The 13,107-nt window shown below is 32.7% G+C and overlaps 2 protein-coding genes across 4 annotated transcripts; one reads left to right on the forward strand and one right to left on the reverse strand.

Annotated features, from left to right (window-relative positions):
• LOC109357482 (transcription factor DIVARICATA-like) lies at positions 351-2,939 on the forward strand. Of its 2 annotated transcripts, XM_019601468.1 has the most exons (3): positions 351-865; positions 901-1,660; positions 2,219-2,939. In XM_019601468.1, the coding sequence occupies exons 2-3, from the start codon at positions 1,230-1,232 to the stop codon at positions 2,727-2,729; spliced, it is 942 nt and encodes a 313-aa protein (XP_019457013.1). In that variant the 5' UTR covers positions 351-865; positions 901-1,229; the 3' UTR covers positions 2,730-2,939. The 2 variants fall into 2 exon arrangements, with proteins under 2 accessions (XP_019457013.1, XP_019457011.1); XM_019601466.1 differs by having other exon boundaries at positions 351-1,660.
• On the reverse strand, positions 8,420-12,924 carry LOC109355962. 2 transcript variants are annotated; one of them, XM_019599266.1, is made up of 6 exons: positions 11,483-12,924; positions 10,441-11,378; positions 9,623-10,021; positions 9,132-9,350; positions 8,999-9,037; positions 8,420-8,950 (listed from the first exon to the last, which is right to left on the reverse strand). In XM_019599266.1, the coding sequence occupies exons 1-6, from the start codon at positions 12,615-12,617 to the stop codon at positions 8,747-8,749; spliced, it is 2,934 nt and encodes a 977-aa protein (XP_019454811.1). In that variant the 5' UTR covers positions 12,618-12,924; the 3' UTR covers positions 8,420-8,746. The 2 variants fall into 2 exon arrangements, with proteins under 2 accessions (XP_019454811.1, XP_019454810.1); XM_019599265.1 differs by having other exon boundaries at positions 8,420-9,037.

A 13,107-nucleotide genomic window follows, 5' to 3' on the forward strand; every position in this document is an offset into this window, starting at 1 on the left:
GGAAGGGGCAGTTACAAACCTGAAATAGATTAATTCCTTACTATATTTGATAAAAAAGAATATTGTAAAAAAAAAATACAAAAAATTCTCTATGCTTAGTTCCAAACTTTCAATGACTAGTGCCTAACAGGTTAGCTTCCATCATTGAATATGATGAGCTGCCAATTCCATTTTCTTCCCACAACTCCAACCATAAGAGGGACAAAATTAAATGAAAATGATTAAACTAATAAATAAATAATTCAGTCTAAGTCTATGTAGTAGTAGGAGTAGGTGTATTTAATAACATTTGAATTACAAATTTTATATAAACATGCACAGAATCGATTGTGGCACACTCTATTATAATAAGAGGGAACTTTTGTTATAGTTGCAACACTCACAAACACATTACATCCAATCACAGCTCATTATCTTCATCAACTTTTTTCTTAGTGGTTCCTCTTTCTTACAAGTTTGTTTAGATTCACTTCTTCAAAACTGTTTACTTGCTTTTCAGTTTCTATAATATATACTTTCCTCTTTTCTATTCTATTTTGGGCCTCCTATTATTGTCCTATCCTTTTTCTGATTTGTTTCCTATTATTTCTTCTTTGTTGCTCTAGCAGAGAAAATAGAGAAATAACTGTTTTTTTTGTACCACTTTTTCTCTCTCCTCTGCTGCTCATAAATTATGAGTCTTTCTGCTATTTCCTGATTGGGTTTGCACATTCATTGTCTCTGGCTTCAACCCTTTTAACTACTTTCCAAATTGGGCTATGCTTAAATTGAAGCTGCAGAAGGAGTATCAGTTTTATCAGTTAAAGTTCCTATTTTTATCTTTCATTTTATAACCAGTTTCTACTTTCTAGTTCTTTTTAGTGCTGTTTTTTTCTTCCTGTTCAGTATCTTAGAAGGAAGTTCATTGGGATTAGATCTCACAAGTTGTTCTAGGATTATCCTTTTTAGACCAATTAGATAGCAGATAAGAGTCTTCAATATCAATTTGGAGAATTCTCTCTGATTTTTTTTCTTCATAAAGTGGTGTTTTTTCTAGATTCCTGAGAGTCTCCTATTCACAAAAGAAAAAGAAAAAAAAAAGCTATTCTGATTCCTTTCAAAATGCTTGTGAATTTATCCTTCATACCTCTGTTCACATTCCTCTGTATCTCCTCTGTTTCCACCACCAAGTTCTAATCTATCACCAATCCATCAAAATAGTTTTGTGTTTTTTTTTGTAACCAGATTTGATGAAGTGGGAAATGGAAATCCTTCCTCCTTCACCTTACACCTCAAACTCCAATAGTTATATGGAAGATAACAACAAAACAAAATGGACCCTTGAAGAGAACAAGCTATTTGAAAATGCTCTTGCAGTGTATGATAAGGATACATCAGATAGGTGGCACAAAGTGGCATCAATGATACCAGGAAAAACAGTTGAAGATGTTATGAGACAGTACAAGGAATTGGAAGCAGATGTTTGTGACATAGAAGCTGGTTTGGTTCCAGTTCCTGGCTATGATAGTGCTACTATTACTCCACCTTTCACCTTAGATTACATGGTTAATACTTCTGGCTATGATGGGTTTAAAGGAGGAATCAGTGGAAAGAGATCATCAGTTAGAACTCCTGATCAGGAAAGGAAAAAAGGAGTGCCATGGACCGAAGAGGAACACAAGTAAAATTTTTGCATTTCTTTTCATATTATTATATCATTTTTATTTACTTTGTTATCATTAGAGGAGATTACTATGATCACTTAGGTTTGACCTAATTATATTCAACATGTTCTTGTTTAAAAAACTAGTAGTATATCCGATGCTTTCGCACAGGTCGCACCATCCTAGCTCTATATAAGTAAAAATAGTAGAATACAAGGGTATAAAAAACTCGAGATCAATAATTTGATGTTTTTGACATGGAGGCTTGTTTTATCTCTTAATGTTACTATAGAGAAGTATTTATAGAACCCCTGTTTAAAAATGTTTAACACACAATAGTACTGTGTTATTGAAAGGTTAAGAATATCTCTTGGTTATTTTTATTTTTTTGACAGAAAAGAGATGATTGATAGTTAAGCAAATCTTAAGGAAATTCATTGTAAATTGTAGTTTGTATTACTTATTATTATATATAGAGTTAATTAACTTAAGAAAGATTATATGATAAAGTTGGCAATGATATCTATCTGTCTGAAACATTGGTGTTTATTTTTAATGATGATATTCCCATGCAGATTATTTCTACTAGGACTGAAGAAATATGGTAAAGGTGATTGGAGAAACATATCAAGGAACTTTGTTATTACAAGAACCCCAACTCAAGTGGCTAGCCATGCTCAAAAGTACTTTATTAGACAACTTTCAGGAGGCAAAGATAAGAGAAGAGCTAGTATCCATGACATAACAACAGTTAATCTCACAGAAACTACTGGAACTTCTTCAGATGACACCAAAAATTCCACTTCACCACAACATTCCATGATGTTCTCACAACAGTCAAATACTAATGCTACTTCACCAATACCTCATTTTCAGTGGAATGTTCAGCCAAATGCAGCAGGAGCAATTGTACCTATGAATCAAGCACATGATCAACTTTTCATGTCTCCTTATGACGTTAGTTCCTTTGGGCTTAACATGCAAGGCCAAAATATGCATCATCATGAGTCTTCTTACTTAGAACCTCAGACAGAGAACATGGTTTTCCAAATGCAACAGTCTTCAGAACACTTTCCTCATTCATAAATTGGAACCTTGTATTGAATTATTTAATGGCTAGGACAGTATCTACTTTTCAGTTCAATAGTGCTGGTGTTTGTGCTTTTTCCCAAGTTCTATGTGAATATCTTACATCAGAATATTGGTCGGTTCTTGGTATATGAACTTGAAGGGAGGTAAGAGATTTGTATTTTTTTCAACTAATAAAAATTTCAGAAAGGTGAAAGCTTGGTGAGTTTTTGTATGTTGTTTAAGAATATTGGATTTCAAAGCTAAGTTTAGAATGGAATGTCAACTTTGAAGAAAAGATACACTTGGAATTTGAGAACTGTAAAGGTATATTTAAGTGGATGATGATACCATTACAATATTTAAGTGGAATTTGGTACAACCGTACGATTGTTGCTTAGTGATTTATTCTATGAATATGTCACAAAAGTTGAATTTGGTTTGCAGATATAAGTGCACCAAAAGATAGAGTTAAGTTTTAATTAATACCTATAAGCATCCCATGTGACTCTACTTGGGAAGGTCATTTTCCATTTTTATGTTTTGTTTTTTACTGGGAAGGTATATATGTGTGTCCTTCAATTTCTGGATTTAGATTCTCATTTTAAAATTGGTAGAGCACTGTTTATAATTTTCTCTACAAGTTCATTCTGTTTGAGATGGTCTTCTTATTTTTTAAATATATACTTTTTTGAATTTAATCTAACATTCTTAATAGTGGGTTGGTGCGGACTCTGATTCTCTCAGGTATTAAAGAAAAAAAGTTATATATATTTTTGCTTAAATCTTAATGATAAAAATGTCATCCACTCAAGTGAAGAGTGTAATATCTATATATTGATAGTGTAAAAATTTATACACAGTCAACGTGTTATCCATCATTCATTTAAATTAATTTTATCCAAGAGTCAGTGATGATTAAAAATGAATGATAAATAATACGATAATAATATAAAAAACTCTTACATTATCGTTTATATATTTTTTGACTCATAGATGAAAGGACACAATTGTTATTAATTTTGTTTTTCTCTTTTGGTTTTTTGTAACATTTCTCTCATGGATAAAATTCTAACTCAACATGTGCTACTTCAACATAAAGTTAATTATAAGAATTTGTTAATCCTTAATTATATATGGGATCCTCTTTAAGAATCCTCCGGAAGAGAAAAGTTCCTGTTAGTGGATTTAATTCTTAATTAAAACAGGAAGGTTCACAAAATTCCCTTAAACTTTATGTATTTTACAAGTAAATATTATAAACTATATTTTCTTCTTAATTACTCCTTAAACTTTAACTAATAATGAAATTGCAATTAAAATATTATATGGTATAAGGTTGATGGTTGTGACCATTGGCGGATGATAGTTAGGGAGGCAACTGCTCCCTGAATTTTTTTCTTCAAATTTTAATATAGTTTTTACCTTTTTCTTCAACGTATATTTTTTGTAATTGATATAATTTGTGTGCTCCCTTTAAAATTATAGATAATTGATCAAATTCTTTTACTTGTGTAAATATTGATATTGTTTATAATAATATATTCATAATTATTTTACTCTTATGAAATAGATTACGAGAATCATATATTGTGTTTGTCAAACTTTACATCAAAAGCCCTAAGATCCTATCAATTTTTATAAATTATTTAATATTCATAGTATATATATTTTTGTGAAAAATTATATATATTGATTTTGATGAATAAGAGAAGATTGACTTAAGATGTCAATGTCAATATTTTATCTTTGATGTTATTGGTCATTCTTGTGTAAAAAACTCTCAATCATCTATGAATTAAGAGTAACTTTGACGATACAAGAAAAATGAATACATATTATTTACATGACCGAATTATTCGTTTTATCTTACCTTTTATGTTTAGCTACTACACAAACATCATTTTCACAACAAAGGCAACCGAACAAAATCATGTAGTAAGATAGGACATGAATTTCTTGTAGACAACATGATAATGTATATTGAAAAGAAAATAGCTTAAAATTTTACTCATAATTCAACAATCCATAGGTTGAAGTATTTAAAAGAAGGAATAACATCACTTTAAATAAATCCACATTTTTTTAACGTCTTCAATTATTAATTATTGTTATTTATAATTAATATGATAATTTAAAACTTTAAAACAATTATATATTTTTTTTAACGTTTTTTACCAAATAAATCTTAATTATAAATTTAATTAAATATTTTTGTCTCTCCTAAACTTTGCATCAAGATCCACCGCTGGTCGTGAGGAAATACAGATAGTATGAATGGTGAAAATGTCAAATATTGCAAAATCAACAAGTGTTCCAAGTCCTAAACATGAATATTCAACATATTATAACTATGTTTATTACTTAATAGTCTAAAGCCTCTAAAAACAATCCATAAAGTTGAATATTAAAATTAAATAAATGCTACTGCAGCAACATGTATCAACACATAACTTCACGATTATAAAAACAATTTGCACCACTTCAAATATAAATAAACCAAACTTTACGTGGTAATATCTGTGTTATGGTAAAACATTATAATGTGTTAATTTCAATTTTATTGTTAGTAATTTAAAATTGTATGTATATAAAGACCAATTTCATTAATTGTTAAAGTTTAAAAAATAATTATGAAGAAAAAATAGTTTACAATGTCTATTTGCAAAATACATGAAGGGAATTTTGTAAATTTTTCCCTAATTAAAATTACTTTAGTGTGCAAAGCAAGATTCACTAGTGATTAGAACTAGTAATATATATTATTCTTCATTAATATGCATGGTTTTGACACTGTGTTTACACTATACATAGTCCAAAGAAAGTATCATAGACTTTGTGATTCTAATGTACGGAGCCTGTCAATTAAACAACATATAAAATGTTTCATTGTTCTCCATATCTTGGCTCAAATCGATGATCCCATTTATGGAGACAACCTTAGCTTTTTATTTGGCCAAAAAAAGTCCTTAGCTTAATCAGATTTCATTATGTTTTTATTTTATTTTTATATTACATATCTCTAAAGAAATTTTAGAATTCTTTGTCGATGAGAAAAATCATTAACTACACAAATTGCTTTTCTTTCAAAACTAGAATAAAAAATCTCGCCCTCCCCACAACACAAAAATGTGTTGTCCTTCAACTGGTCATACCCGGGTCTTGATCGGTTGGAAGAGAAGACCACTCAAACAAATTGAGCATCCAGATAACCAGAGTGGAACAACCATAATTGACATAAAACAATGAATTAAGTTATCTTGTTGTTACCTTGTGATTAAACAAAGAATCTTTGAATTAATCAATTAAATCAATCATACAAGCAAAGCAGCAATAATTGAAATAAAAAGTTACTGCTTGCACTTCATTATAGATGCAAATCATCATATTATAAGCTTTCTTTCTTTGTAATAACGTTATTTTGACCTCATAAGTGCCACTTTATAAGAATCTATCATTAAGAATATCCTATGCTGAAACATCAAATCCTTTTGCAGATTACCTTTGTTACTTGGTTTAGGACAAAACCTCTAATACTTTTCAAGGAGTTAATTAAGTATATTTTATGAATATTATGTAAAGTCTGAAAGTCATGCATATTAATCACTCTATGGACAAGTTTGTACAGTTCCAAAAGATAGGTACATAAACAAAATGACAAAATAGAACTACATGATTTTCTTTATCCCAAGAATTATTGAATTATAGACATTTAGTGTTTTGGCATGTTAGTTCAGAGTTCAAAATTTGTTTGGATGGGAGTGGTGAATTATGTAGTAGTTGAATTGTCTTCTATATTTTCATTTTTCAATTCCTAAGATCATGCACAATTTATAAACTTGTCTTCTATAAATTGACCAAAAATGCAATTTTTAAGAGAAAAAAAGCACCCTTAAAAAAAAGCTAGTATTTCACCTTTTGCTCACTTAATTGTGATTTTATTAATAAAAATTTATGAAGTCTTTGAGAATTTTGAAATGATACTTGTTTCTGCTATTGCTGCAACTTGCACAATCTGATACAACCACTATGACAATGTCATTTTACTTGTGAACTAAGTGAAGAATGAATGGAGGTATAAGCCAAATGGGTCTGCAACTAGCTTTTCAATACAGTGCATGACAATAATAACTAACATCTTTTTTCAAAAGGCAAAGCTTTTTTTGCAAGTGGAATTTAAAAGCTGTTTTGCCACTTTATTCTTATTTCCATCAAACACTTGAAACCTGTTACAACCCCATTCATATAATGACCCATAAGTACACTGTTTCTGGTGGTCTTAAACTGATTATAATTCTTCTTCATTAGTTTCTAGTGAATAATGAATGATTGTGCCCTTAAATTGCTTCTGATAAATCAAAATTCAAACCAAGCCATGCAATTAGAATTGTTGATTAAAAAGTGGGTAGGATTCTATATGCTTCTTTGATTGGTCCAGAATCAAAGAATAATGTAATATAGTGGGGAATATAAAGCATAATATGAGGCAACAAGGTTAATAATTTAGGCCTATGTGGACAAATAGAAACGGTTAAGGACAAGTCCTCTCTGTCTCAATAATATTATGAAATAAGCAAGTGGATGATAATATTAGTAAGCATGAATATTATATATATATAGCATGGGATACAAAATAGGCCAATATACATGCATCCATTTATAGCCACCCTCAGAAAACAGCTCTGCATGCAGACAATTATATTTAGTGTGTGGTTGCATCAGATTCATAAATAGTCAGATTATCAAACTGTGAAGTATTTTTAATATCCAATTTCCCAGCTAAAAAAAAGATTTGATTGTGAAAGCTACAACAAACAAGTTATTTTGGTTTCAAGGTTTTTTTACCATATAACATGAGCAGAGTATGCGGACGGTGTAACCCGTGGTGATCACTCTTCAAGTGTTTCCTCTACCTTAACAGCATCCAAGATACTTGTCCCTGTAGTTTCATCTCCTACAGCTTCCTTAACAGCATATACTCTTGATATCAAAAGAGAGCTTTGTTCATTGCATTTTATTGAAGTTAAGAAAGTTATAAGGGTCACCTATACTCCTAGAGCATCTTAGTCACCAACTAGAGCAAAAGAAATTCACAAATGTTCAAGGTTGTAGCTACCAAATTCACATTTCGAATGTGTTGTCATAAAGAATATCTCATAAAATTAATGTAAAAAATAATGAACCGCATATCTAACTGAATCATGTACGTGTACTGTACAAGGTAACTACGTTATAGACTATTGAAGAGTTTTTCTAAAGAAAAAAACAAGATTGATACAACCTTTTCACTACCAACCAATCATATATCACCACTTCTGAAACTTCTAAGGTAATAATTTTTAATGTCACTATGTATGTGTAGAAAAACATTTAAGCTCACTGCACCACAACTTAATCATTTACATCAGAAACAAATGATGCTGTTTGTGATATATTGTGGGTTATAAGTTTATAAGATAATATACAAGTGAGTAGGGACCTTCTATGCATCTTACTTACATTGTAAATATGATAGTGTATGTGCAGTCTAACTAATACAATAATGTTATGAACAACAATGGAACCATGGACAGCATCCATGAATTGAAAATTGATTAGTGTATCTGCAGCTCTATGTTAATCTTCTCGTTTTCGCAAGTTCAGACTCCTGATCAATCAGACAAATAGCTAAATAATGGAATCATTTTTTTTTGTTGAACCATTTTTTCGGTTTGCAACAAAAAAGAGGCTTTAACACTTACCAAGGTGAATCATTTCATGAATCCTATGCAAGACACTCAGTTTCTGGGAATCTTTGGTTAAGTGGCCCTTGTTTGCTGCAAGTCCTCATTGCCTTCACCACTGGTTGCCTATTCAAACAAATGTGTTGATCTTTTGAGCTGTCATTTGGCTTTGGTGCACTAACATCTTCAAGGTGAAGTACTTCACCTCACGACTTTTCTCCTCCGGATTCTGATAAAAGCAGTCTTTCATTATTGTTCAATTCCTCTTCAGCAGTAGTTACTTCAGTCACCATTGATCATGTACAAAAGCCTTTAGGCAGTGGACAACTTTTCCTTCTCCATATGATCTTCAACCACCTGTTTCAACTCACTTTGCATATACTTCCCTTCTTCTGTTGTTTCATTTGGAGAGAGTGTGGCTTCATTCTTATTCAAGTCATTGTGTTCTTTTTCTTCAAGATGTATAGCAGTACTTGTGTTCATCACTTCGGCATTGGTAAATGGTTCCTTGGATGCCTCTTGTCTTACCGATGTTTGGGATTCATCTTCATTCTCTTTGTGAACATCTGATGATGATTCTAGCATTACAGAATCCAATGGCTCCTATTCAATTTTACAAGAAAGATGTAAAACAATGCACGTGTATTGACTAACCTACAAAAAGAATAAAAATCGTGTTTAAAGATTAAAATGTTACTTTATCATCAAATAATTCTCTTGGTTTCTCATTAGTCATGTCAACTTGTTTGGGGGATTCTGCAGTATCATCCTGTCTACTTAGGGAAGTGATTTCTTCTTCGCTGTTCTCATCACTCTTTAACTTCTCCCTGTCTTCCGTATTGTAAACTTCTGCATCATTCATCTTGCTAAACATATTTGATTCTTCAATAGAATTCTCCGGGTGATAAGTCCACTCCTACTCAATGTCACAAATAAAGCACAACTTAAGGCTTGATCATATTCTGTTTTTTCCCCATTGTAAAACAGTTATAAGGATGTTCGAATGATGAGATAATGTTTTTTTGTAGATATGCCAAATATATAAACAGTATTAAGATTCATTCTAACCAATAATGACCTTGCCCTTGTGGCCTGATGATCATGTACAAAAGCCTTTAGGCAGTGGACAACCATGTTTCTTACTTATATTGAAAACTAAATTGAATGATTTTCTACCACAATTCACACCTGAGAATGTCTGAACTCACTGTTAAGTGATTCAACAGTTGGATCGCCCATTGAAGGGTGGTTATTTTGAGGCATGGTGTCAAGTGGACCTTCACCATTTAACGTTGCTTGTGTCATAACCTCGACGTTAAATTTACGATCACCTAAGTGCATCTCTTGATTATAAGCTGATGAGGAATCTTGGTCTGCTATGGTGTTCGGTGGTAATACAGACCTTGGTAAAGATGATGAACCTGAGTTGATAGTGACTTCATCAGTTGTTTCTTGTTGCACAACTGATGTGTTATTTTCATTACTTTCTGAGTTGTGTGTGCTATCTTGCTCAATGGTGGCTGAGTTGTTCACATCATTGATAACTTGCGACTTAGTTATCGGATCCTCTGACATGATACTCCTTACCTGTTAAACAAGAATAATCTTAAAAATGAAAACAATGTTCATATCCCCATTTATTACCTTTACTGATGCAGGTAAACAAAAGGAAATACTGCAAAAAACAAGAATTTGTTCAAGTAATTTAGAAAAGTCCCCTCCCCTTGCAAATAAATAATCAATTGTGATATTCTCACCAAATTTTGCACACCACTTTCATACAGACCACCAAATAATACACTCGGATCACTACATAATACACCGATCACTACATGGTAGTAATTAAATTACCATCTCTAGTCAACACATAATATAGGCTGATAACCCATTATCACCCATGCAAAAATGATGTGCACAATTTAGTGTTTCATTAAATATTGTATAGTCATACATGATGTTTGATTATGAGGCTGAGTATCAAATGTAATAGTACCAAAATAACTCACCTCTAGTTTTTCTGAAAGTGTTTCATGAGGTAAATGATTAACATTTTTATCCATCAGCCGCATCAGCCGCTTCCAACGTGCTAACACATCTGAAGAATGGGAAGGATGGTGTGCATCAGTTTCTCCAACACATTCTTCCACAATTCCAAAAATGTTGCGATCACTGCTTACTGCATGAGTTGGAGTATCTTCAGGCATATCAGATCTTGAGGACATAGAGCTCACGTCAGCTGCATTTTCTTCATCTATGATTTGTGGAGAAAGGGGCGAAGCAATGTCCTGCCAGTTGTGTAAATCTGAAATATCCTGCTCATTAACCCCACGTACTCCTCTTGAATTGAATGAGGCTCCCCACATTTCTTCATTGTCCGACGTAATGTCTTTATCAATATCCCCGTCATATACTACAGACTCTTCATCTGTGTTTGTATTGGTCTCATGACTATCATCAGCTGTTAGTGTTGGTGAACCAACTTCAGAAACCTCTACTTGTAAATCAGAAGCTATGGAATGGGATGGCGTATGACTAATGCACCCGCCGGTAAATTGCGTATTTACCTGGTTCGTATTAATTGGAGATGGAAGAGTTTCATATAAAGACTCATTTATATTAGTAGCATTAATACTAGACCTTGGAAAATTAGGGACCCTCTCATGAGGCATATGAATTGTTAGTCCTGGCTTCTCTAAAACTTCAGAAGTTTCGACATTTATTATCTCCGTCCTTAAGTCTGGCTCACTTGTATGATCTGACATGGACTTTGTTGCATGAGCACTCTGCAGTTCCCCATCCTTATCCTCGACCATTTCACCTTTATCTTTCCCATCCTCTTCATGTGTTGTTTCCTCTCTTTCACTTAGTGGGGTAAGAGCTTTAGATTCATTTTCATTGCCTTCTTTGGAGATTAATTTTTCAAACCAGTCCTCATTTCGCTTATCTGCAAGAGTAAAATACATTCAATTTCATCATCAAATTTTACCGCATTTTTCTGTTCTCTCGCTATTATCTGAGAGGAAAAGATGAGGAGAAAGTTTTCATCACCTGGAATCCTTCTAGCTCTAGGGTAAGCCAGGTCTTGCCGAGGTTCTAATGAGAAATAATTGAAGCTTTCATGCCTACAAAACTGCAAATCCTTCTGGAGACTTGTGAAGAATTCTTGATCAAAACTATCTCCATTGAGAATGGGTTTCTCCTCATTAGGATCATAGGGTAGATCAAATGGGCTTCTCAACATAGATGGAGCAGAACCGGGCATTTCAATGCCATCAATCCCTTCAAACTCTCTTGGAGAATTGTAAGTGTTGGCTTTTGCAATAAGCAGTGGTGCAATTTCTCTTGGGATAGCTGGATCAGTAAGACCATTCTCAATATGCAACTTAAATAACTTTCTTGCCCTTCTTCTAGCTTTGAGACTCTCTAACCTTTTGTTTCTCTCCATCTCCGAAAGCCCGAGATCCATGAGTTTTTTCTGATCATCCTCTTTCAATTCCACAGCTTTGTTCCTATCCTGTTGAGCTTCTTCCTCTTCCTTCTTTTTTTCTATCTCTTTCTCAATACCATCATATCCAGCATCAGAAATCACCAAGTCACACATGTAAGGTTCAGAATACAAGGTTTGCTTCGTAGGAGCCTCATTTTCTTTTGCAGACAACTGATAATCCAAAGAACCCTCCTCCTCCTTCATAATATATTTATCTTCTCTAAGCCATGTGTCCTTGTTAGTGAATTCATTTCTAAACACTTCTGATAAATCCTTAGCCTTTTCTTCTAAATCACCATACACATCCAATTTCCTCCCCGTAAAATTTCTTCTTCTACTTGTCGCATTCTGCGATGGATACTTATAAAACAATTCACGTCTCTTTTTCATCGGTATGTTTGGATATTTTGGTTCCACCCTTTCCTCCACTCTCTTTTTCTCCTCCTTATTGACATAAATGAGCAGGTTTTGCTCAGAACTCCAAAAGATTGCAACAAAAATAGCGGTGTATACAAGGAAAGGGGATATATAAACCAAGAAGTTGTAAATATAGGAAAGGAATATATACAGGGTGATAAAGACTAATAATGCACCCGAAACTAGTGGATGCCTTTGTATAAAAGTATAGCTAATCTCAGCTGAAACCTGAAGCACTCTCCATAAATGAAGATGCATGTCCCTTGCATTCAAACCCATATTTTTTTTTTCTCTCAATGTATGAACAAAGAACAAACTACAATGCTTTCAGCATTTTGTGTGGTTGCATGTAGATGTCACAACATAACAATGGAAAACTCGTGTGGGGGACATGTTAGCCATTTCGTGATTCAAACAAGTATTTGTAATAACAATCAAAGGGGGTTGACACGTTTGTTACAAAACCCCCGATTGGGTAAAGATTAAAAGAAAATGTTTCCTAGCATAAAGAAATTTTTTTTATAGAAACTCTAAGGATTTGTCTTTGGATATGAAGCTATTAAAGGTGGAATGTGTAAATGTAAATGTAAATGTAAATGATGTTCTAACAGACTAGAACAGTGATGGATGATTGAAATGTACCATAGAAATCATCCAGATGATTGAAAAACTAGAGGGATAAGAGAGAGGGGGGATAGACCCCATATTATGGTTAGCAGTGAAAATTGTTTGACCTTCCCCATAAGAAATGGTTAGCCGTTGAATACCA

Source organism: Lupinus angustifolius, chromosome LG09 (genome assembly GCF_001865875.1).
Source record: "Lupinus angustifolius cultivar Tanjil chromosome LG09, LupAngTanjil_v1.0, whole genome shotgun sequence".
Lineage (NCBI taxonomy): Eukaryota > Viridiplantae > Streptophyta > Magnoliopsida > Fabales > Fabaceae > Lupinus > Lupinus angustifolius.

Coding starts and splice junctions, on each gene's coding strand:
- LOC109355962 (XM_019599265.1), bottom strand. CDS start 12,617: ATGGGTTTGAATGCAAGGGACATGCATCTTCATTTATGGAGAGTGCTT. Junction 10,022..10,440: donor CACTTTCAGAAAAACTAGAG/GTGAGTTATTTT, acceptor CTTGTTTAACAG/GTAAGGAGTATCATGTCAGA. Junction 9,038..9,131: donor GAGAATTATTTGATGATAAA/GTAACATTTTAA, acceptor AAAATTGAATAG/GAGCCATTGGATTCTGTAAT.
- LOC109357482 (XM_019601466.1), top strand. CDS start 1,230: ATGAAGTGGGAAATGGAAATCCTTCCTCCTTCACCTTACACCTCAAAC. Junction 1,661..2,218: donor TGGACCGAAGAGGAACACAA/GTAAAATTTTTG, acceptor ATTCCCATGCAG/ATTATTTCTACTAGGACTGA.